Source organism: Medicago sativa, chromosome 5 (assembly GCF_051527215.1).
Source record: "Medicago sativa cultivar Bolivia chromosome 5, Bolivia_mono, whole genome shotgun sequence".
NCBI lineage: Eukaryota > Viridiplantae > Streptophyta > Magnoliopsida > Fabales > Fabaceae > Medicago > Medicago sativa.
In genome coordinates, this window is record NC_140753.1 from 63,175,319 (window position 1) to 63,200,584 (window position 25,266).

Here is a 25,266-nt window from a genome sequence, read left to right on the forward strand (position 1 = left end):
ATCTATAGTATTATTAATAGTCTGTCTTTGCATTCTAACTTTGAGGTGAAGTTTGTTAACAAACAAATATGATTGCTCTACCTTGACAATGGCGGCCATTTCTTAGACTAATTGCCAGTTGCCGTATTGTTGAGATTATACCTCCTTGTATTGAACTCTTTTCAATTAATGATACAAGTTAAGTTTGCTAACTTCACCGACTAAAAAAAGAGTATGAATAGATTAGCAAGTCCCAATAAAACATGCATGGAATAGGGAAAAATCAGTTCTACTTAACATTCAATTATAAGATATTTTATTTATTTTTTAAATAAAGAATGTTACCTTTTTTATATAAGAAAATGACAATAAGTTATCTTTTTTTTTTTTTCATTATTTGGTTTTTAGTTTGTACATGTCTGTATATAACTGACAAAATGATATCACTGTATATATAAAATTAGAAAAATAATTTTATGAATATTAATTTTGTTATGGTTTTTTATTCTTTTAAAATGATAAAAAATTAATATAGAGTGAACAATTATAAGGGCTTCTGTTAGGTACCTAAAAGTAAACAATATCTGCAAAGTCAAGCCAGAAGTATTCTACGTCCCAAACATCATAGAAAGTTCAAAGCAGATTATTCTCACTTTTCACTAGTCCTAACCGTGTTTTTCTAACACTTGCTTAAGTTGACTATGTCACTATATTGGTTTGGTTTTTCATTCTTTCAGCCAAACAAACTACTTTCCACAAAATCATCCATGGAGAAGTGGTTGCTTCTCTCTTTAATTCTTTTGTTCTTACATTTTCCATCATTCTCTTCTTCTTCTTCATCTTCTTTCAACTCTTTATGTCATCATGATGAGAGCTTTGCTTTGCTTCAGTTCAAGTCCTCCTTCACTATAGATACTCCTTGTGTTGAATCTCCTATGAAAACAGCAACATGGAAAAATGGGACTGATTGCTGCTCATGGCATGGTGTCACGTGTGACACCGTCTCTGGTCACGTCATTGGCCTTAACCTTGGCTGTGAAGGCTTTGAAGGTATACTCCATCCTAATAGTACCCTTTTCAATATTGTTCATCTCCAAACACTCAACCTTTCTAACAATGATTTCTATGGCTCCCATTTTCATTCTAAGTTTGGCAGGTTTATGAGTCTTACACATCTTGACTTGTCTAATTCTAATTTTGGAGGTGAAATTCCTTCTCAAATCTCACACCTTTCCAAATTACAATCACTTCATCTTTCTGAGTTATTTTTTGAGTTAGTTTGGAAAGAGACCACCTTAAAGAGACTTGTGCAAAACGCAACAAGTTTAAGGGAGCTGTTTTTGGATTATACAGATATGTCTTCTTTAAGACCAAACTCCATGGATGCGATCTTCAATCAATCTTCTCTCATTTCCTTGGATCTCGCAGATTGTGAACTCCAAGGGCCTATTCCTCCATCTTTCTCCAACCTCACACGTCTTACTTTCCTAAGTCTTGCAGGAAACAGCTTGACCGGTTCAATCCCATCCTCATTTTCAAACCTTCAACATCTCATCCACTTGTATCTTTCATTCAATTCACTTAGCGGTCAAATCCCAGATGTATTTGGTAGGATGACTAAACTGCAAGAACTCAGTCTACATTCAAACAATTTAGTAGGACAAATTCCACTTTCCTTATTTAACTTGACTCAACTTGTTAGATTAGATTGTTCTTATAATAAATTAGAGGGTCCACTACCTAATAAAATTACAGGCTTTCAAAAGCTAACTGATTTGAGTTTAAATGACAACTTGCTAAATGGAACAATTCCCTCCTCCTTGTTATCTTTGCCTTCTTTGGAAGTTTTAGATTTATCAAACAATCGACTTACAGGGCCTATCCATGAAATCTCTTCATATTCCTTAGAGTATTTATCTCTATGCAACAACAAGCTGCAGGGTGATATTCCAAATTCAATTTTCAACCTTGCAAACCTAACTACACTATGTCTATCATCAAACAACTTGAGCGGTGTTGTCAATTTTCAAGATTTTTCAAAACTTCAAAAATTGGATTCTCTGTCCCTTTCACATAATAGCCAATTATCACTAAACTTTGAATACAATGTTACTTACCATTTTTCTCAACTAACAAAATTGGATTTGTCTTCCTTGAGTTTGACTGAATTTCCCAAATTACTAGGAAAACTGGAATCACTGGATTTGTCCAATAACAAACTTAATGGAACAGTGTCCAATTGGTTACTTGAAACATCAAGATCTTTGAACCTCTCTCAAAACTTGTTCACATCAATAGACCAAATCTCAAGGAATAATGACCAGCTCGGTGACCTTGATCTTAGTTTTAACTTACTTGTTGGTAACCTCTCTGTGTCAATTTGCAATGTCAGTTCACTTGAATTTCTCAACTTGGGACACAACAATTTGACTGGTAACATTCCACAATGTCTTGCTAATTTATCATCCCTTCAACTTTTGGATTTACAAATGAACAACTTTTGTGGCACTTTGCCTTATAACTTTTCAAAGTCCTGTGAACTTATTACTCTGAATCTCAATGACAACCAATTAGAAGGGTACTTTCCTAAATCTTTGTCCCACTGCGAAAACCTGCAAGTTTTAAATCTTCGCAACAACAAAATGGAAGACAAATTTCCTGTCTGGCTTCAAACTCTCCAATACTTGAAAGTGCTGGTTTTGCGAGACAATAAGTTGCATGGTCACATTGCCAATTTAAAGATCAAGCATCCATTTCCTAGTTTAGTTATTTTTGATATCTCAGGCAATAACTTTACTGGTCCGCTACCAAAAGCCTATTTAAAATATTTTGAAGCCATGAAGAAAGTTACCCAAGTTAAGGATGATGACAGTTTGTATTATATGGGAATGACATTGAGTTATCATGTAGACAATACTAAAGGTAATGCGAGTTACTATGATTCTGTGACTGTGACGACAAAAGGCATCAAAATGACATTGACAAAAATTCCAACAATGTTTGTAAGTATTGATTTATCAAGAAACAAATTTGAAGGAGAGATTCCAGATGTTATTGGAGAGCTTGATGCAGTCATAGGACTTAACCTTTCCCATAACAGACTCACCGGTCATATTCCGCAGTCCATAGGAAAATTGACAAACTTAGAATCTTTTGATCTCTCGTCAAATATTCTCACCGGTATGATTCCTGAAGAATTAACCAATTTGAACAGTCTTGAAGTCTTGGATCTTTCCAATAACCATCTTGTGGGTGAAATACCTCAAGGAAAGCAATTCAATACATTTACAAATGATTCCTATGAAGGGAACTTGGGGTTATGTGGATTACCCTTGTCAAAGAAATGTGGACCGGAACAACATTCTCCACCATCAGCCAGCAACATTTGGAGTGACGAGAAATTTAGATTTGGATGGAAACCAGTGGCAGTTGGATATGGATGTGGATTTGTGTTTGGAATAGGCCTTGGATATTGGATGTTTTTAATTGGAAAGCCTAGATGGCTTGTGATGATATTTGGTGGTCATCCTAAGAGAAGAGTGAATAGGAGAACAAGAGTGAGGAGAAACAATGGTCCAACCATGAATCAGATGGTGCAAATGTCATAGTTTTATTATTGTGGTTATTTTCTCTATTGTGTGTTTTTTTTGAAGAAGCATTCTCTATTGTGTGTTAGTTTTTACTTTCTGTTTAAAATAAGTTTTGATGTGTGACAATCTATCTAGTCATTCTTATTTGATCTAGCTAGTTTGATTTTTAGTTAACTTATAAGTTTGTACTCTAAACTTGTTCTGATTTATATGTGCATGCATCAACATGTGTTATGTAATAAAATTCCAAGTTTATTTTTATGTTTTTATCTAGCTACTGTCTGAATGTTTGTGAGCCTATTGTTCTTTTGGTGGATGTTCACCAGATACACTCGCGCGCATAGTACATTAGTACTACATTACATAACATTGTTTATAACTCCGATTTGAAGAAGTTTTTGAGCCAGAAAGTGAGGTAAGAACTTCTGGATTATCCACAGTCATCACAGAGTCGGAAGATGCAATGTTCGATCACTGAAACTTGTTTCCTATTATGCCATGCATTTTTGTTTCTCGGCTAATCTAATCCATAGCAGTGATAAGATAATGTATTGACACTGTTATGCTCTTAAATTAATCCTAGACCAACACTAGCAGGCAGCAGCATGAGCAACTCATTCCTTTTTGCAGATTGATCTGCTGCCATAATTGCATACCAGGATTAAATGTTAGGCACTGGTAACATCTGTTAAATGAATAACATTAATAGTTTATAATTTCTTTGCAGTAAAAAACGAATAACATTAATAGTTTATAATTTCTTTGCAGTAGGATGTGAATATCACATTGTAAATCATAATAAGTACCAAGTGGCAGCAAATAAATAACTAAACCACTCAAGTAATAAAAATTCAGATTAAACAAAATATCTCAGATACCAAATGCATAAACACACAGAAATCATATCATCATTTACTCAATGTGCAACTTAGAGCTGACATTTACTTTTGCTTTGGCCCCTGGCCTTTATTATAGCATTTCATTCATGTTTTGGATTTTCCAGGATGAAAATGGAGTTAGAGTTTTTGATTCTCTGTGTTATTATACTTGATCATTTTCGATATAATGGTAGTAGGCTTGAATAATTTCTTGAGAATGCGGAAATGAAGAGTACTTTACAGTGAAGGACTTATCAAACATCTTATACATGTCTATAAGTTGTTTTTAACTTATTTTCATAAGTTCTCGAGAATATATAGTTTATGAAAACAATTTAGAACTTATATTGAGGTAGTTTAACTTTACTGTATCTTTTGTTATAGAAGTTTTTTAATACAAAAGCAACTAATTCAGTTGTTTATCCAAAGAGAACCTAGAAACTGAGTCTTGTAACAAGTGAAAAACTATAACATGGAAACTACCTTTTTCCTAATCTCTGAGTTGAGTTTATCTATTGGTTGAAGATTTCCACCAAAGTAGTCCTAACAAAACACAATTATGATTTGTCATATCTCATTAATTTATGTGATAATACATCATTTTGAAACTTTTTTACACTGACAGTGTATATAAATTCAACTAAAAGTTACAAATATATATAAAAAAAAATCATTTGAATATTAACCTGATTGAATTGATAATAAAATACTAGACCCAATGTCAAGTATGATTTTGAAAGTCATATTTTAACAATAATAAATAATTTAAGAATTCTTATTGACTATATTATCGCAAAGAAAAAAGTTTATCAACCACGGAAATAGTTAGACCACAGAAACTCAGAGAATTAGAACAACAACTAAGGTAAGGATGGATGGATATACCTCAGCTAGATGCGAATTCTCGTATTATTGTTTTTTTTTTGTTAAATTTAATTTTCCAAAAGTTAAAATTTAAACGGTAAAAATGTCAAAATTGTCAGACCGAATGCAATGACCAAGATTTAAACTCTGACCTTTCCACTTTTATTTACGAGTTTTAATGGTGATTTGCTATGTATAAAAAAAAATGAAGGTTTGATAAAAAAATGGGACAATAGTCATTTTGGTCCCTGTAAATATATAACGGGTAGTCACAATAATAATTCTTCGATGCATCAGAATTTTTAAATAGTCTTTGATTGTGCATTATATTAGCCAAAATAGTCTTTTACGTTAAAATATATCGTTAATATTGTTATACTAGTTTCTCAATATACTTACTTATCGTCATATTAGTCTTTATAAATACTTATTTACTATCATATGAATCATTATCAATAGTATATATATAAAGTAAGGTTTTTTATGCCACGTGTCATATCCACATTCATTCTCAATATTTTTCTTATTTTTTCTATTTTTAAAAACCAATATTTTATTTAACATAAATATCTCAACAAACTTTTGATCTTATGCGCTCAATATTTTTTATCTCAACAAACTACACATCAATCAATCAATAGTATATATATAAAGTAAGGTTTTTTATGCCACGTGTCACTTCCACATTCATTCTCAATATTTTTGTTATTTTTTCTATTTTTAAAAACCAATATTTTATTTAACATAAATATCTCAACAAACTTTTGATCTTATGCACTCAGTATTTTTTATCTCAACAAACTACACATCAATCGATCAATCAATAGTATATATATAAAGTAAGGTTTTTTATGCCACGTGTCACTTCCACATTCGTTCTCAATATTTTTATTATTTTTTCTATTTTTAAAAACCAATATTTTATTTAACATAAATGTCTCAACAAACTTTTGATCTTATGCACTCAGTATTTTTTATCTCAACAAACTACACATCAATCAATCAATCAATAGTATATATATAAAGTAAGGTTTTTTATGCCACGTGTCACTTCCACATTCATTCTCAATATTTTTATTATTTTTTCTATTTTTAAAAACCAATATTTTATTTAACATAAATATCTCAACAAACTTTTGATATTATGCACTCAGTATTTTTTATCTCAACAAACTACACATCAATCAATCAATAGTATATATATAAAGTACGGTTTTTTATGCCACGTGTCACTTTCACATTCATTCTCAATATTTTTATTATTTTTTCTATTTTTAAAAACCAATATTTTATTTAACATAAATATCTCAACAAACGTTTGATCTTATGCACTCAGTATTTTTTATCTCAACAAACTATACATCAATCAATCAATAGTATATATATAAAGTAAGGTTTTTTATGCCACGTGTCACTTCCACATCCATTCTCAATATTTTTGTTATTTTTTCTATTTTTAAAAACCAATATTTTATTTAACATAAATATCTCAACAAACTTTTGATCTTATGCACCCAGTATTTTTTATCTCAACAAACTACACATCAATCAATCAATAGTATATATATAAAGTAAGGTTTTTTATGCCACGTGTCACTTCTACATTCATTCTCAATATTTTTATTATTTTTTCTATTTTTAAAAACCAATATTTTATTTAACATAAATATCTCAACAAACTTTTGATCTTATGCACTCAGTATTTTTTATCTCAACAAACTGTACATCAATCAATCAATAGTATATATATAAAGTAAGGTTTTTTATGCCACGTGTCACTTCCACATCCATTCTCAATATTTTTGTTATTTTTTCTATTTTTAAAAACCAATATTTTATTTAACATAAATATCTCAACAAACTTTTGATCTTATGCACCCAATATTTTTTATCTCAACAAACTACACATTAATCAATCAATAGTATATATATAAAGTAAGGTTTTTATGCCACGTGTCACTTCCACATTCATTCTCAATATATATAATCCGAACTGTATCAGCACAAATTCTAAACATGTTTGTAACATGGATAGTCATTTTAGGTACAATATTAATCTTCCTAACTCTCATCCTTTTGTTTTTGGGTCATTGTTACCTGTTCTTAGTCAAAAATCGGGTTTTCGGGCTACTTGATCGGTTGCTCCGAAACTTCCCCAGAAAATCAGAAAAAATTCAAGGACCATCTCTCCCATAGAAGGGACTTCTTACGGGACTCCGCCCCTCAAAATCCAAAATTCCATCGTTTAGATCCATTTTTCATTTTTATTAATTTTTCATATTCTCAGAAAAATCTGAAAAAATTTGCATTAGTTTTATTTGATTTTTAGAATTTTTTGGTACTATTTTTACATTTTTAGCATTTTTTACTTAGTTTTTTTGTTGTTTTTAAAAGCAAAACTCAAAACTGTTGAAATGTGAGAGAGTCTGATGGCTGATTATACAGAAGAATTGTCCGGATTATAAAATTCGAAATAGTAAACATGAATTCGAATTTTAAAATCCGGAATGCACAAGGGCATTTTTGAAAATTTCGCAGGGCGCGGGAGAAGGCAATAGGGTGGGAAAGTAATAGTCCATGTTTAAAGGGACCCAAAACTATTACCACTTGGACTAATTCATTATTGATTTTGTTACACTTTTTATTCTTGCATTGGACATTCATCTCATCATTTATATTTATTTTAAATTTTTTTGAAATATTTATATTTTTTTTATGATATTATTATAATTGTAAATTTAAATAAATTCAATCTAATATACTGACACGTGTATTCGTGCACACAAATTTATAAAACTTACTAGTTTAGAGACCCGGCGTTGCCCGGGTTAGATATTAAATAATTTTTATAAGTTTGTGTCCACGAATACACGTGTCAGTATATTAGATTGAATTTATTTAAATTTACAATTATAATAATATCATAAAAATAAATATAAATATTTCAAAAAAAATTAAAAATAAATATAAATGATGAGATGAATGTCCAATGCAAGAATAAAAAGTGTAACAAAATCAATAATGAATTAGTCCAAGTGGTAATAGTTTTGGGTCCTTTAAACATGGACTATTACTTTCCCACCCTATTGCCTTTAATCCGGACAATTCTTATGTATAATCAGTCATCAGACTCTCTCACATTTCAACAGTTTTGAGTTTTCCTTTTAAAAACAACAAAAAAACTAAGTAAAAAAATGCTAAAAACCTGTCAAATAAAATCATAAAAATATAAAAATAGTACCGGAAAATTCTAAAAATCAAATAAAACTAATCGAAATTTTTTTGGATTTTTATGAGAATATGAAAAATTAATAAAAATAAAAAATGGGTCTAAACGATGGAATTTTGGATTTTGAGGGGCGCAGTCCCGTAAGAAGTTCCTTCTATGGGAGTCATGGTCCTTGAATTTTTTCTGATTTTCTGGGGATGTTTCGGAGCAATCCGATCAAGTAGCCCGAAAACCCGATTTTTGTTAAATAAAATATTGGTTTTTAAAAATAGAAAAAATAATAAAAATATTGAGAATGAATGTGGAAGTGACATGTGGCATAAAAAACCTTACTTTATATATATACTATTGATTGATTGATTGATTGATGTGTAGTTTGTTGAGATAAAAAATACTGAGTGCATAAGATCAAAAGTTTGTTGAGATATTTATGTTAAATAAAATAGAAAAAATAATAAAAATATTGAGAATGAATGTGGAAGTGACATGTGGCATAAAAAACATTACTTTATATATATATATATATATATATATTATTGATTGATTGATTGATTGATGTGTAGTTTGTTGAGATAAAAAATACTGAGTGCATAAGATCAAAAGTTTGTTGAGATATTTATGTTAAATAATATAGAAAAAATAATAAAAATATTGAGAATGAATGTGGAAGTGACATGTGGCATAAAAAACCTTACTTTATGTATATACTATTGATTGATTGATTGATTGATGTGTAGTTTGTTGAAATAAAAAATACTGAGTGCGTAAGATCAAAAGTTTGTTGAGATATTTATGTTAAATAAAATAGAAAAAATAATAAAAATATTGAGAATGAATGTGGAAGTGACATGTGGCATAAAAAACCTTACTTTATATATATTCTATTGATTGATTGATTGATTGATTTGTAGTTTGTTGAGATAAAAAATACTGAGTGCATAAGATCAAAAGTTTGTCGAGATATTTATGTTAAATAAAATAGAAAAAATAATAAAAATATTGAGAATGAATGTGGAAGTGACATGTGGCATAAAAAACCTTACTTTATATATATACTATTGATTGATTGATTGATGTGTAGTTTGTTGAGATAAAAAATACTGAGTGCATAAGATCAAAAGTTTGTTGAGATATTTATGTTAAATAAAATAGAAAAAATAATAAAAATATTGAGAATGAATGTGGAAGTGACATGTGGCATAAAAAACCTTACTTTATATATATACTATTGATTGATTGATTGATTGATGTGTAGTTTGTTGAGATAAAAAATACTGAGTGCATAAGATCAAAAGTTTGTTGAGATATTTAAGTTAAATAAAATAGAAAAAATAATAAAAATATTGAGAATGAATGTGGAAGTGACATGTGGCATAAAAAACCTTACTTTATATATATACTATTGATTGATTGATGTGTAGTTTGTTGAGATAAAAAATACTGAGTGCATAAGATCAAAAGTTTGTTGAGATATTTATGTTAAATAATATAGAAAAAATAATAAAAATATTGAGAATGAATGTGGAAGTGACATGTGGCATAAAAAACCTTACTTTATGTATATACTATTGATTGATTGATTGATTGATGTGTAGTTTGTTGAAATAAAAAATACTGAGTGCATAAGATCAAAAGTTTGTTGAGATATTTATGTTAAATAAAATAGAAAAAATAATAAAAATATTGAGAATGAATGTGGAAGTGACATGTGGCATAAAAAACCTTACTTTATATATATTCTATTGATTGATTGATTGATTGATTTGTAGTTTGTTGAGATAAAAAATACTGAGTGCATAAGATCAAAAGTTTGTCGAGATATTTATGTTCAATAAAATAGAAAAAATAATAAAAATATTGAGAATGAATGTGGAAGTGACATGTGGCATAAAAAACCTTACTTTATATATATACTATTGATTGATTGATTGATGTGTAGTTTGTTGAGATAAAAAATACTGAGTGCATAAGATCAAAAGTTTGTTGAGATATTAATGTTAAATAAAATAGAAAAAATAATAAAAATATTGAGAATGAATGTGGAAGTGACATGTGGCATAAAAAACCTTACTTTATATATATACTATTGATTGATTGATTGATTGATGTGTAGTTTGTTGAGATAAAAAATACTGAGTGCATAAGATCAAAAGTTTGTTGAGATATTTAAGTTAAATAAAATAGAAAAAATAATAAAAATATTGAGAATGAATGTGGAAGTGACATGTGGCATAAAAAACCTTACTTTATATATATACTATTGATTGATTGATGTGTAGTTTGTTGAGATAAAAAATACTGAGTGCATAAGATCAAAAGTTTGTTGAGATATTTATGTTAAATAATATAGAAAAAATAATAAAAATATTGAGAATGAATGTGGAAGTGACATGTGGCATAAAAAACCTTACTTTATGTATATACTATTGATTGATTGATTGATTGATGTGTAGTTTGTTGAGATAAAAAATACTGAGTGCATAAGATCAAAAGTTTGTTGAGATATTTATGTTAAATAAAATAGAAAAAATAATAAAAATATTGAAAATGAATGTGGAAGTGACATGTGGCATAAAAAACCTTACTTTATATATATATTATTGATTGATTGATTGATTGATGTGTAGTTTGTTGAGATAAAAAATACTGAGTGCATAAGATCAAAAGTTTGTTGAGATATTTATGTTAAATAATATAGAAAAAATAATAAAAATATTGAGAATGAATGTGGAAGTGACATGTGGCATAAAAAACCTTACTTTATGTATATACTATTGATTGATTGATTGATTGATGTGTAGTTTGTTGAAATAAAAAATACTGAGTGCATAAGATCAAAAGTTTGTTGAGATATTTATGTTAAATAAAATAGAAAAAATAATAAAAATATTGAGAATGAATGTGGAAGTGACATGTGGCATAAAAAACCTTACTTTATATATATACTATTGATTGATTGATTGATGTGTAGTTTGTTGAGATAAAAAATACTGAGTGCATAAGATCAAAAGTTTGTTGAGATATTTATGTTAAATAAAATAGAAAAAATAATAAAAATATTGAGAATGAATGTGGAAGTGACATGTGGCATAAAAAACCTTACTTTATATATATACTATTGATTGATTGATTGATGTGTAGTTTGTTGAGATAAAAAATACTGAGTGCATAAGATCAAAAGTTTGTTGAGATATTTATGTTAAATAAAATAGAAAAAATAATAAAAATATTGAGAATGAATGTGGAAGTGACATGTGGCATAAAAAACCTTACTTTATATATATACTATTGATTGATTGATTGATTGATGTGTAGTTTGTTGAGATAAAAAATACTGAGTGCATAAGATCAAAAGTTTGTTGAGATATTTAAGTTAAATAAAATAGAAAAAATAATAAAAATATTGAGAATGAATGTGGAAGTGACATGTGGCATAAAAAACCTTACTTTATATATATACTATTGATTGATTGATGTGTAGTTTGTTGAGATAAAAAATACTGAGTGCATAAGATCAAAAGTTTGTTGAGATATTTATGTTAAATAATATAGAAAAAATAATAAAAATATTGAGAATGAATGTGGAAGTGACATGTGGCATAAAAAACCTTACTTTATGTATATACTATTGATTGATTGATTGATTGATGTGTAGTTTGTTGAAATAAAAAATACTGAGTGCATAAGATCAAAAGTTTGTTGAGATATTTATGTTAAATAAAATAGAAAAAATAATAAAAATATTGAGAATGAATGTGGAAGTGACATGTGGCATAAAAAACCTTACTTTATATATATTCTATTGATTGATTGATTGATTGATTTGTAGTTTGTTGAGATAAAAAATACTGAGTGCATAAGATCAAAAGTTTGTCGAGATATTTATGTTCAATAAAATAGAAAAAATAATAAAAATATTGAGAATGAATGTGGAAGTGACATGTGGCATAAAAAACCTTACTTTATATATATACTATTGATTGATTGATTGATGTGTAGTTTGTTGAGATAAAAAATACTGAGTGCATAAGATCAAAAGTTTGTTGAGATATTAATGTTAAATAAAATAGAAAAAATAATAAAAATATTGAGAATGAATGTGGAAGTGACATGTGGCATAAAAAACCTTACTTTATATATATACTATTGATTGATTGATTGATTGATGTGTAGTTTGTTGAGATAAAAAATACTGAGTGCATAAGATCAAAAGTTTGTTGAGATATTTAAGTTAAATAAAATAGAAAAAATAATAAAAATATTGAGAATGAATGTGGAAGTGACATGTGGCATAAAAAACCTTACTTTATATATATACTATTGATTGATTGATGTGTAGTTTGTTGAGATAAAAAATACTGAGTGCATAAGATCAAAAGTTTGTTGAGATATTTATGTTAAATAATATAGAAAAAATAATAAAAATATTGAGAATGAATGTGGAAGTGACATGTGGCATAAAAAACCTTACTTTATGTATATACTATTGATTGATTGATTGATTGATGTGTAGTTTGTTGAGATAAAAAATACTGAGTGCATAAGATCAAAAGTTTGTTGAGATATTTATGTTAAATAAAATAGAAAAAATAATAAAAATATTGAAAATGAATGTGGAAGTGACATGTGGCATAAAAAACCTTACTTTATATATATATTATTGATTGATTGATTGATTGATGTGTAGTTTGTTGAGATAAAAAATACTGAGTGCATAAGATCAAAAGTTTGTTGAGATATTTATGTTAAATAATATAGAAAAAATAATAAAAATATTGAGAATGAATGTGGAAGTGACATGTGGCATAAAAAACCTTACTTTATGTATATACTATTGATTGATTGATTGATTGATGTGTAGTTTGTTGAAAAAAAAATACTGAGTGCATAAGATCAAAAGTTTGTTGAGATATTTATGTTAAATAAAATAGAAAAAATAATAAAAATATTGAGAATGAATGTGGAAGTGACATGTGGCATAAAAAACCTTACTTTATATATATTCTATTGATTGATTGATTGATTGATTTGTAGTTTGTTGAGATAAAAAATACTGAGTGCATAAGATCAAAAGTTTGTCGAGATATTTATGTTAAATAAAATAGAAAAAATAATAAAAATATTGAGAATGAATGTGGAAGTGACATGTGGCATAAAAAACCTTACTTTATATATATACTATTGATTGATTGATTGATGTGTAGTTTGTTGAGATAAAAAATACTGAGTGCATAAGATCAAAAGTTTGTTGAGATATTTATGTTAAATAAAATAGAAAAAATAATAAAAATATTGAGAATGAATGTGGAAGTGACATGTGGCATAAAAAACCTTACTTTATATATATACTATTGATTGATTGATTGATTGATTGATGTGTAGTTTGTTGAGATAAAAAATACTGAGTGCATAAGATCAAAAGTTTGTTGAGATATTTAAGTTAAATAAAATAGAAAAAATAATAAAAATATTGAGAATGAATGTGGAAGTGACATGTGGCATAAAAAACCTTACTTTATATATATACTATTGATTGATTGATGTGTAGTTTGTTGAGATAAAAAATACTGAGTGCATAAGATCAAAAGTTTGTTGAGATATTTATGTTAAATAATATAGAAAAAATAATAAAAATATTGAGAATGAATGTGGAAGTGACATGTGGCATAAAAAACCTTACTTTATGTATATACTATTGATTTAATATCTAACCCGGGCAACGCCGGGTCTCTAAACTAGTATGAAAAGAGTTAATGTCATCATTGATGAACTAATTTAACGTGAGAGACTATTTCGACTAACGAATTGCAGACTATTTTAAAATTTTGATATAATAAAGATTAATGTTTGCTACTTATTAGACATTTAAGTACTAAAATGACTATTATCCCAAAAACAAAAATTAAACTTTAAAAGGATCTATACTGAATCAATTTTGATTTATACTATATTTTTTAAACACTTGTATTTCCGACGTGGAATTTAATATGACGTCATTAAAAGAGTAAGAAAACTTCATTTCAGACGTGGCATTTAATATGAAGTGATTAAAAGAGTAAGAAAACTCCACGTGTACATACGATTGTGGAAATATAACAAATCTTGCAACAGGTCGTTCAAGTTGTTCGGTCAAAAAGTAACAAAGAAATTAGAAAGAAAAAGAAAAGAACATTAAAAAAGGGTTTAAGCTTTCAGAGGTTGTAACTGTTGCGTTTGCGTGGTTTATTAATATTTTCTTTGGTAGGGTAAGGTAAGGGTTTTGTTTTTCTCTTTCCAAAAATTCTACTATTCCTTTTATGTTTATCTATCAATCATTCTCATAAGAAAAAAACAAATTATTTAATATTTACAATATAAAATTGATAACTTGAAAGAAAGAGAAAAAGAGGATTTTTGGGATTTGCATCCATAGATTTCTTTTGCATTTTTTCGTTACTTTCTATGTTTTGATTTGCATTCTCCAACCCAAATGTTTTTTCTTGTAAATTCTGTTACTTGATCGTAAATTCAACCAAACAAAGGGTGATAGGTTAGTTTCTTGTTATTTTAAGGATTCTGGATTATCAATTTCGGTTATGTTTTTTATGTAATTGGGTACCCATGATGGAAAGATTTGGAATTTGAGATCCGATCGTGGAAATTAGACCATGTTTGTTGTGAAACTGATTTTTCTATTGTAAAGTTTTGATTTTTATTTTGTGGGGTGTTGAATTTTGAGGTTTTTTCTTCATGTTGTTAGTTTGCCTTGAAATTCAAGGTTTAGTGAGTACTTTACTAACTTTAAGATCATAATTGAGATGTTTAGTGTTTTTGATATTTTGTCTTGCAAATTAATTAATGTGCATCTACTTTTTGTCTTGCAAATTAATTATTGTGCATCTACTTTATGCAGCCTTATAATTCTTTGTACTTTTGCTTGTGTTGACTTTTTAATCATATGGTTCATCTATTAGTTGATTTGTGTCTGATTTATTTTAATTAATTAGTTTGAAATTGGCTCATTGTGTACTAATTTTGGATGGAATCTGATTTGTTTCGTTGTAATTCATCTCAACCTGTGTTAGGATAGTGCTTCTTTGCGATCAATTTGCCGATTTCTCTATTTGCTAAGATGTTGGTTACATTTAAGTGTTGATGTTATTCCTACTTGTATTACTTGTATTATCGAAAAAAATGATGTGGATGATTGGTCTGCCAATTTGTGAACCTTGACTTGATATATGAATCTTCAATTTTATGACAGAGATAGATAGGATCTGATACACTTGTGCTTTTGATGAATTGACGAGTGATAAATGTTCATGCGATGGTGTTGAAGAAGAGACTCGGTAATGGATTCAGGGGCTATCAGGTCCCTAAGGTACCTAGATGTCCAAGATCTGTAAGAGTAAGTAATCGCTGCAATTCTTGCAATTGATTTTTACCTGTTTTTGTTTGGATGGTGTTTTACTTGAGTTTGAAATTCTTCAGAGGACGGTTGCGTTCAAAAAACCAGTCGAGGATGGCCACTCTTGTGCTTTTGAACTACTTGCATCTTTAGCCGGCGAGTTGCTGAAGGAGAGTGAAAGTTCCACTTCTAGCAATGCATCTGATGTTAAACCGTTAACAGAAGAGCGATTTCGAAATGGAAGTTGTGAAGAAAAGAACAGTGAGAAACATCTTGAGAGTGCTGGGACTGATTGTATACTAGAATGTATTTCTGCCAACAATAATGTGAAGTCTGAAATTTTCAAATTGGAGAATAGGTTTGGAAATCATTCTAATACTAATAGATTAGTAGAAGTTTCAAACCATCACGAGGCTGACAGTTCAGGCTTCAAGCGATTATCTGCTGTTCATTCTCCTTCTTTAGCCAACTTGAGCGGTAACATTAAATCCCCATTTTGTGGGGAATTGTTTCCCAATGCTTCCTTTTCAAGGAATGGGAGGAATGCTAGTAAGTTAGGTTTTATTGATGATGACGAAAACTTTATTAGGTGCAACAAAGTTTGCACCAAACCGAAGGCTTTTAGACCTTCACGATACATTGCACGCAAAATAATTAGGAAGCGGTGGACTTCCAATTCCAAACACTGGAAGGTTGCTCCAAAGTTGAAAGATTGTGAACATTCTCGCTATGGTAAGGTGTTTAGCAAATTGTCTGCAATGTCATGCTTTGTTATCTTTCACATATATGTCTATGAGTTAGGCTGTTCTTTTTTTGGACTAAACTTAAATGCAGTACCGCAAGTCCTGTTCTTACCGTTCCTCTCACCAAGACAGCTTTTCTTTGCACCCTTTTAGTTGGTGACAATTTTACTCTCAGTGTCTAGAACATTGTTCCCAAGTTTTTTCCTTTTTTTTTTTGAACTGAAAAGAATGTGTAATTTGTAGATAATGGAATGCGACCCTCGAGTCATAAGAGGAAGACTTATTACAATTTCGAAAGATCTCAGTGTCACACTCTGTTGAAGAGGAAGAAATTATCAGACAGGGGTTCGATGCTAACTCATGGTGGAGGATTCAGTGTATCCAATTCCCCTAAGAAAGTAATTGGAGGAAATAACCGTGGCTCATCTGCAAAAGTTCGCGTTTCTAAGGATTCTAATGGTAATTTATTGCGTGGAGTTCATTAGTTTTGGTTAGCATATGTTCTTTGCATCCTACTGGCATTGATGATTTGTCCTTGCGTACAGTAAAGTTTCGCATCGAGTCATTCAGGATTCCAGAACTTTACGTTGACGTTCCCGAAACTGCAACTGTTGCTTCATTAAAGGTATGATGATTGAATGGTTTTAATTTTATTTTATTATATTAAGTTTAATATGTTTACTACTGTTTTCATTTAGTTTCATCAATAGTTTGGAGGGGTTGCAATGCGATGCATTATTTTCATCACTTTATTTTTATTGTTTAACTTTTTTATAGAGGACAGTTATGGAGGCGGTGATGACTATAATAGGAGGTGGAGTGCATGTCGGTGTTCTTGTTAAGGGGAAAAAAGTTGGAGACGATAACAGAACTCTTCGTCAGACTGGTATATCTTGTAAAGAAAATATAGATAAACTCGGTTTCGTGTTGGAGCCTAGCTCTTCTCAAGCTTCTCCAGTTGTTTGTGCTGGTGATCCTTCTCACCATGTAGCATCTCAGCCTACCAGGTGAGCGAAAGTTGAACAGTTTCTCTTAGCTTAGACTCTGTTTGGATAAACAACATAGTTATGCGCATATAACATAAGTGTTTATCTTATAAGTGTTTATGTATAATCTTTTTCTATAACTAAAGATAAAACAAATTCCAACTGTTTTAATATAAGCTATAAGTTGTTTTTATAAGCTATCATGGAGAGCTGATGAAAAAAGCTGAGAACAAAATCACAAATTATAGACATGTCATAAACAGTCTCACAAAGTAACAAGTACTTATGCTAGTACATGAACTCAAATAAGGCAATCCGAACAGGCCTTTAATGGCAATAAACTAAGTGGCTTGTGGTTTTGGTCAGTGTTCATCCTGAAGAAATTTGATTACGGTTCAGCTCCATTCAATTGAATAATTCTTATATCTTTATCTAATTTTTGCAATTGGATTTGTCTAGGTCTCTAGGAACTCCCTCCATAGATTCAGGGATTTCTGTTGCCAAACAGGGTTCCTCCTTGCTTACAAATACTGGCGGTGACCTTGTTGACATGAACCATGAATCAGCTTCTTCCCTTGCTGACACTATATCTGATAAACTTGACACTATATCTGATAAACTAACACAAGATTCCGGAGCGCTAGTTTCTGTTCCAGCTCATAGTACTGAGGCATTAACTGTTGTTCCCGTGAATCAGAACACTGGACCATCCGAGCTTGTACAGCGTCGAACCAGGAGACCATTTTCTGTGTCTGAAGTTGAAGCACTTGTTCATGCAGTTGAGGAAGTTGGAACTGGCAGGTAATATGGTTATCAGCTTCACCGTCTTTTTAGGCAGCGAAAGTGGGTTGCTGACATTTTTTTAAACTATGCAGGTGGCGTGATGTAAAGCTGCGATGTTTTGAGAATGCAGACCATAGGACTTATGTAGACTTGAAGGTACTCCCTTCTATCATATCTTAATTCTTTTGACTGAAACAGTTATTTACTTTACATTGTAAATTTAAAGAGAAAGATGAGGTAACACCTATAATGGAAAAGTGGTACAATATTGCCTTTAGAGGTTTTGACGGGACATTTTAGTTTAAGGTTGGATTCACTTTTGTTACAGGTAAAAATGAATTTAGAAACAAATGATTTTGATCATTATTTGACATGCTTAGGTCTTCTCAAGCAGAAATGCTTTTATCGCCAAATCTAACTTAAAACTAAGATTTATAGTTTCTATGAAAAGAAAACAATTCTAGCCTTAAATTTATTGTTCTTTCACGTCAATGTATCTAAACATCCATAACATTTTCCTTATTTTGATCGTAGTTGCATTGCATTTTTACAAAGTTTGTCGCATTTTATATTGAATATCTTGTAGAATAAATAGAATTATGCAGTTGTTTTTGGTTATCACATCATTAGCTATGTTGTAATTTTTTTTTATCATAAATATCAGACTCGGTACTTGCGGTTTACAACATTCACACACCCTGCACACCGGCCATTAGCTATACCTTGTAATGGTAACATTGTTTAATTCTTGATGACTTGAACTTTTGGTTTGTGTGCAGGATAAATGGAAAACTTTAGTGCACACTGCAAAAATCTCTCCTCAACAAAGGAGAGGACAGCCAGTTCCTCAGGAGCTATTGGATAGGGTTTTGGCTGCACATGCTTACTGGTCTATCCACCAATCCAAGCAGCATGTCAAGCATCAAAACAATGTTGTCCAACCACTTGTGATTATGTAGAAAGACTTTAACGTTGTTGACTTGTAACTATGGTTAACAAACTTGTACATTTGTTTCATATTCATGTAATTTCCTTCCTTACCAAATTCTTTGCTGGCCTTAAATTTAAACAGGTTGGCAACTTGTAACTAAATAAGGAACTAGATGGCTGTAATGTAACTGGAGTTTGTGTTCTTTTATTTTTGTAATTAACAAATTTCATGAATGTATGTATTTAGAATTGTCAAAAGATCATGACAGCATAATGAAGAAAAAGGAAAATAATCTCCTTGCTTTTCTTCAGTTGGATACTTTCTTTTCATTTGCTGCATTATTTTATTACTAGTATTTGACATACGAATTCACAATACACTATTTTCCCTTTAAAAAAACTATTTTCAATATACACTATTTTATAGATTGAAATTTGAGTAAACCATCAAATTGGGTCCTGAAATTGTAAATATAGTCAACTTGGGACTCCAAATTCCTCTATCAAATAAATGCATGATTTTGCATGAAACAAAATTGTTCAATTGGAGGTTTCTCTATGCAGAGGTTAATGTGATTTTCCGACAATGGATAATCTTGTAAGCTGTGGAGAAATCTCTAGAGTTACACTGTGTTAGTAGTTGTGGTTATTTGATATTCTCAATATTTATATGTAGAGTGAACTTTTTTGGTTATGCTTGGAACATGCCAAGTCTTTTGGTGAATTGTGTTTTGAAGGTGCATCACGAAGTGTTGCATGTGGTTTAAGTGACTCCTCTGTGAAGTGTGAACTATCTAGAAAGCTCAAAATAACATTATCTTTCAACATAAAGAGTATGTCTTGGGTAACATTGCAGAAACTATTAAATTGTGGTTTTGGTGTTGGTTCAAAATTCATGTTAACATGTTCAATTCATGTTAACATGTTCAAATTTGAACTTTATTATTGTGGACACATCCTAATATTTGTTGGAGATCCTTAACTTGAATGCTATTTTTTATTCTCTGGGTTTGTTTTGAATTAGGTGGTGATAGTTTGTTTTTGTCTTAGTTTTAGCTTTAACTTTGGTCGTATGCTTCATACTTTGCAATTGTATTATTTATCGTTGGTGCACCTATCGCATTGGTTAGTTTTTCATGAATATAGATTTTTGGTCTTTAAAAAAATAAATTGAATAATGTATGTCAATCAAAATGTTGCTTATGTCAAAGACCTCTATTGAGGTTGTTGATGTGTTACATTAAATGATAATGGTTTGTTCATGTTGATGACATAGCATATGGAGCAAACTTTGCTTATATAAGTTACAGATTTCAAGGAGTATTTTGCCTACGAGTTGCAATTTTAAGGGGCATTTTACCTTTAAATAATGGAGAATGCTAACCAATGTTCAGATGACATTGTCTAAGCATACAAAATAAGTAAGTTTTTATGAAAAAGTTGTGTAATTATTACTTGAATAAAGGTAACATCTTATATGTCCAAAACAAAATTTATATTTGTAGATTTTTTTTTTTTTGAGGGATATTTGTAGATTTCTTAACCATTGTCCTGAGGGCACTGCTTAAATAATTTAAATTAGGGACCATTTTATTTTTCCATTCTTTTCTCCAAATTCAAAAATATGAAGATCTTTAAATTCAGGAATTGTAAAATCAAAATCTCTTAACTTAAAAAAGAAAACTCTTAATTTGTAAACCTGAGAATGAATGGTATGGTGAAGACTTCCCTAATATCTTTAGGCCAATGTAACTTGTAAGGTTTAATTAGACATTTTTATAAATATAATTTCAAATCAACCTTAAATCAGAAGTAGTAATTAGAAATAAACCTGAATGTTCCCTATAGATAAAAAGTGATTTTTCAATAAGCACACCTTAATTCTTTCAAAAACATTCTTAATAGTTTTGTTGACTATAAAGCGTTCTTTGCGGTTTACACACAACTATAAAACTAATATCTCAAACTAAGAGGGTGTATTGGATTAGGATTTTGAAGGATAATTTTTGCTTAAAAAAGTCTCAAAGATTTTAAAAGATTTTGTAGGATTTTAATGACTTTCATGATTTTAAAAGACAATCAGGATTTTCAATTTGGATTTCAATGGATTTACATCATAAGATTTTAAAGGATTTTAAAGGGTTTTATGGATTTATAAGATTTCAAAAGATTTTATGAATTTTAAGGACTAATTGAAAAGAAATGATTACAACACACTCTCTATCATAATATTTTGAATACATACTCTTATTTTTTATTTTATTTTTATGAGAGATAGAGAGAGGGGGAAGAGAGGAGGGAGAGAAGGGAGAAAAGAGAGGAGATAGAGGAAGATATATATATATATATATAGAGAGAGAGAGAGAGAGAGAGAGAGAGAGAGAGAGAGAGAGAGAGAGAGAGAGAGAGAGAGAGAGAGAGAGAGAGAGAGAGAAGGGAGAGAGAGGGGAGAAAAGAGAGGAGAGAGAGAGAGAAGGGAGAAGGGAGAGAGAGAGACGAAGAGAGAAGGGAGAGAGAGAGGAGGGAGAAAAGAGAGGAGAGAGGGAAGGGAGAAGAGAGAAGGAAGAAAGGATAAGAAAGGGATAGTAAAAACTTTTAAAGAAAAACAATCCCAAGAAATCTTATGTCTTCATGAAAGACTTTTTTTGTTAAAATTTCACTAGACAATCTCACAAAATCCATCAAAATCTAATTTATTAAACAATCCTTTGAAATTTGAATGATTTTGAATACCATGAGACTTTTTTTAAGTGATGAAAAGTCTTGATTGAATACCTCAAGACTTTTTTAAAATGACAAAGAATCTTGATTGAATACCACAAGACTTTTTTTAAATTGCAAAGAGTCTTAATTGAATACCACAAGACTTTTTCATAATTAAAAAGTCTTTTAAAATCCCTTAGAATCCTAATCCAATATCCCCCTAAATAAAATCATAATCATAATAGACAACAAAACACTCTTTAAGAGATTTAACTCTCTTTCATTTTCAAAACTGTATTTAAAGTTAAGACCTCTTCTTAATTTAAAAAGACCTTTTTTTTTTGTCAAATAGCCTAGTGGTTAGAGCTCACACAATTTAATTGTGGAGAAGTGGAGTGTCCAGAGTTCGAACCCCGACCCCAGCATATATTAATATTCAAAAAAATATATAATTTTATTATGATAAATAGACACAATTGTACCAAAAAAAATAAGACAGCAGATAACATCCTCTCAAAAAGACACAAAATAACATTTTTTTTAATTAAAAAAATATTTTTTTTAATCTCTAAGAATGAGGAATTTGAACATTTCCAATTCTTTAAAATTAAAACCTTAAACCTCAGGCGAGCCACGGCGGAGGAAGGGCGGAAACAGTGAATGGAGAGATGGCTAAGAGCGGAGCACCAGATTTCTTCTACAAAGAAGCTCAACGACTCGGCTACGTAGCTCGCTCGGCTTTCAAATTAGTTCAAATCCAAAAACAGCACAAATTAATCAAACCCGGTTCATCCGTTCTCGACTTGGGTTGTGCTCCCGGTTCATGGCTTCAGGTAGCTTGTCAAAGCTTGGGTCCATTCCATAACGGTGGCTTCGTTCTCGGCATTGATCATAAGAAAGTTAAGGTTCCGACAACTCATTGTGATTCCAGGGTCAAAACCGTTGCGGCGGATGTTATGACTCTTCCTAAACAACATCTTAGAGACCTTTCTCCTAAGGTTAGTCAGTTAGACCGTTCTTTTAACTGTATTAGTTAGTGATTTTGTTTTTGAGACGCAAACACCTGACACGATACTGACACGTTGCCATGAGTCGAATCAATTCTAGAGGCATAATCAATTCTACTCTAGAGAAACCAAACATGTCAAAAACAATTCTGCACATCTAGAATCAATTATAACTCCTTCAAAAGTGGAACCAAACATACATTAGTGGATATGGCTTATACGTCTCAATCCCTGAATCCCCACAACCAGTACCACCACATGGCTGGCTCAAGGGTAAGGCCACTAAAGCCCTCACTTTAGGCCCAATAACAAAATATTATTTTTCATTAGATTTTACAAGCAAAACGGCCTCATATTCTAACAAAAAAAGGCCTTGTATATTCAACCTTGCTTTAGGTTCCACTTATAGACTGTTAAGGAAAAATTATTGGGTTGGCCCTGTACCACCAAGCCACGTTATGACTCCCTCCAATCATACAATTTCAAAAATCAACTTAGATGTTTTATCTATCAACTATTGATATGAATTAATGACTGATATTATATTTTGATGCGTAACTAATCATAATTGTGTTGAATTTCTAGAACTTGACCAACATGCACATTGGCCCATAATTTTTTCACTTTGTTATTTACTTAAGAGAAGCTAAATTTTAGAATTTGACCAATCTTATGTGAGCAATTCACTTTAGAGACAGGAAAAGAAGTCATCCTAAGTTCTTAGCTGTTGATGAATAGGTCAAAGTTTGATATTTCAATATTTTCTTTTCATGGGATTAAGGGATATGCACCGTAAGTGTAAAGTTTTTACATTAACATCCAATCACAATTCTGTAATTTGCCATATCATATCATACATTTTTAAATAAAAGTTTTTACATGTTTATTATCTTGGCGAGTTATGATCGGATTCAGTGCAAAACAAATTTACGTTGACAGTATTTCCCTTAATCACTTTTTTAATAATGTATGTTTGACATCAATAATTGATTTATGCTTCAAAGATTACTTTATCATCTAGTCTAGAGTGAATTGCAGTTTTAGAGGAGTTAAATGCTACATACAAGTAGAACATATGCATGCAAGCAGTTATGCAAATGTATTCTTTCTTTCTCATTTTCTGTTCAAGAGATTCCTCTCCCCATTTCATTAAGAATGTTTGAATCCTTACATTGCATCTTTGATTTGTCTTTGTGCAGCAAAAAGGGTTTTCTGTAATACTTTCAGACATGTGTCCGTTGGTTTCTGGAATCACGACTAAAGATGCAGCTTTGTCATTTGAGCTAGGGATGCGAGCGCTAGACTTGGCTGTTGGCAAGGTTGCTTCTGTTTGCAATTCTGATGGTGATAATCTGGACGAGGTCAAGGAGCGATGTGATCCGTCTGGTTCAGATGATGGGGGATTGTTAAGAGTTGGTGGCCATCTTGTAGTCAAGCTTTTGGAGAGTGAAGATGCTAAAGGTGGTTTCATTTTTTGTCGAATAAAAACAAGCGTATGTCCATTGATTTGGTTGCGTATATGTTATTTAATAAATTTTATTTTAATATCTTTGCTGCAGAAATCAACCAGATTTGTAAACCATTGTTTACAAAGTCGGTGTGGCTGAGACCTAAAGCCACAAGACCTTCGTCGAGAGAGATCTATTTGATATGCCAAGGTTTAAAGCCAGAAATAAAGATATAGGTTGTTTTATGAGGTATGTCCTGGCGATGGTTTTTTACTCTATAATGCAGTTTTGTCAGATAATGGCTATAGCAGTGTTATAGCACTATACTGTAGCAGCTATAGCAGGTTGGCATAGAAAAATTTAAACAACCCCCTATTTTTCGCAATCTAGGATTGACCACACTGCTGTAATGTGAAACATGTAATTAGGAAATTCATGAGTTTACATCCAAGTTTTGATGCTAACATTATTCTAGAACTCTTACTTTCCACTGCCTTTTGATTTGTAATGGATTGTAAGAGATTATGTATTAATATTGGAAAATACCATTTTTATTGTTTATTGCTCTTGCTCAATCAAAATCTGATGAGATTTAAACTCTAGCTTACATCTCTTTTGCTCTCTTTTCCAAATCAAAAGAGAGAGGTTGTTTCATGAGGTTTGTCCTGGTGAATTTTTGGCATGAGCATGTTACAAATTCTGCAATTTATAACCATAGTTCGATGTTTTTTTTAACTTT

The 25,266-nt window shown here is 30.4% G+C and overlaps 3 protein-coding genes across 5 annotated transcripts; all 3 read left to right on the forward strand.

Annotated features, from left to right (window-relative positions):
- Positions 1–729: 729 nt before the first annotated feature.
- Positions 730–3,830, forward strand: LOC146923905 (receptor-like protein 7). Of its 2 annotated transcripts, XM_085708985.1 has the most exons (2): positions 730–3,586; positions 3,656–3,830. In XM_085708985.1, exons 1-2 carry the CDS (start codon positions 747–749, stop codon positions 3,690–3,692), a joined length of 2,877 nt encoding a protein of 958 aa, XP_085565111.1. In that variant the 5' UTR covers positions 730–746; the 3' UTR covers positions 3,693–3,830. The 2 variants fall into 2 exon arrangements, with proteins under 2 accessions (XP_085565111.1, XP_085565112.1); XM_085708986.1 differs by having other exon boundaries at positions 730–3,695.
- A 10,912-nt stretch (positions 3,831–14,742) lies between these two features.
- On the forward strand, positions 14,743–19,680 carry LOC146923906 (telomere repeat-binding protein 4-like). Of its 2 annotated transcripts, none has more exons than XM_085708998.1 (9): positions 14,743–14,790; positions 15,784–15,927; positions 16,011–16,659; positions 16,914–17,129; positions 17,216–17,295; positions 17,448–17,677; positions 18,116–18,457; positions 18,532–18,595; positions 19,219–19,680. In XM_085708998.1, the coding sequence occupies exons 2-9, from the start codon at positions 15,847–15,849 to the stop codon at positions 19,396–19,398; spliced, it is 1,842 nt and encodes a 613-aa protein (XP_085565124.1). In that variant the 5' UTR covers positions 14,743–14,790; positions 15,784–15,846; the 3' UTR covers positions 19,399–19,680. The 2 variants fall into 2 exon arrangements, with proteins under 2 accessions (XP_085565124.1, XP_085565123.1); XM_085708997.1 differs by lacking the exon at positions 14,743–14,790 and adding an exon at positions 14,854–15,069.
- A 2,967-nt stretch (positions 19,681–22,647) lies between these two features.
- LOC146923907 (FtsJ-like methyltransferase family protein) lies at positions 22,648–25,129 on the forward strand. Its single transcript, XM_085709002.1, has 3 exons — positions 22,648–23,070; positions 24,279–24,540; positions 24,639–25,129. Exons 1-3 carry the CDS (start codon positions 22,741–22,743, stop codon positions 24,761–24,763), a joined length of 717 nt encoding a protein of 238 aa, XP_085565128.1. The 5' UTR covers positions 22,648–22,740; the 3' UTR covers positions 24,764–25,129.
- The last annotated feature ends 137 nt before the right edge of the window (positions 25,130–25,266 follow it).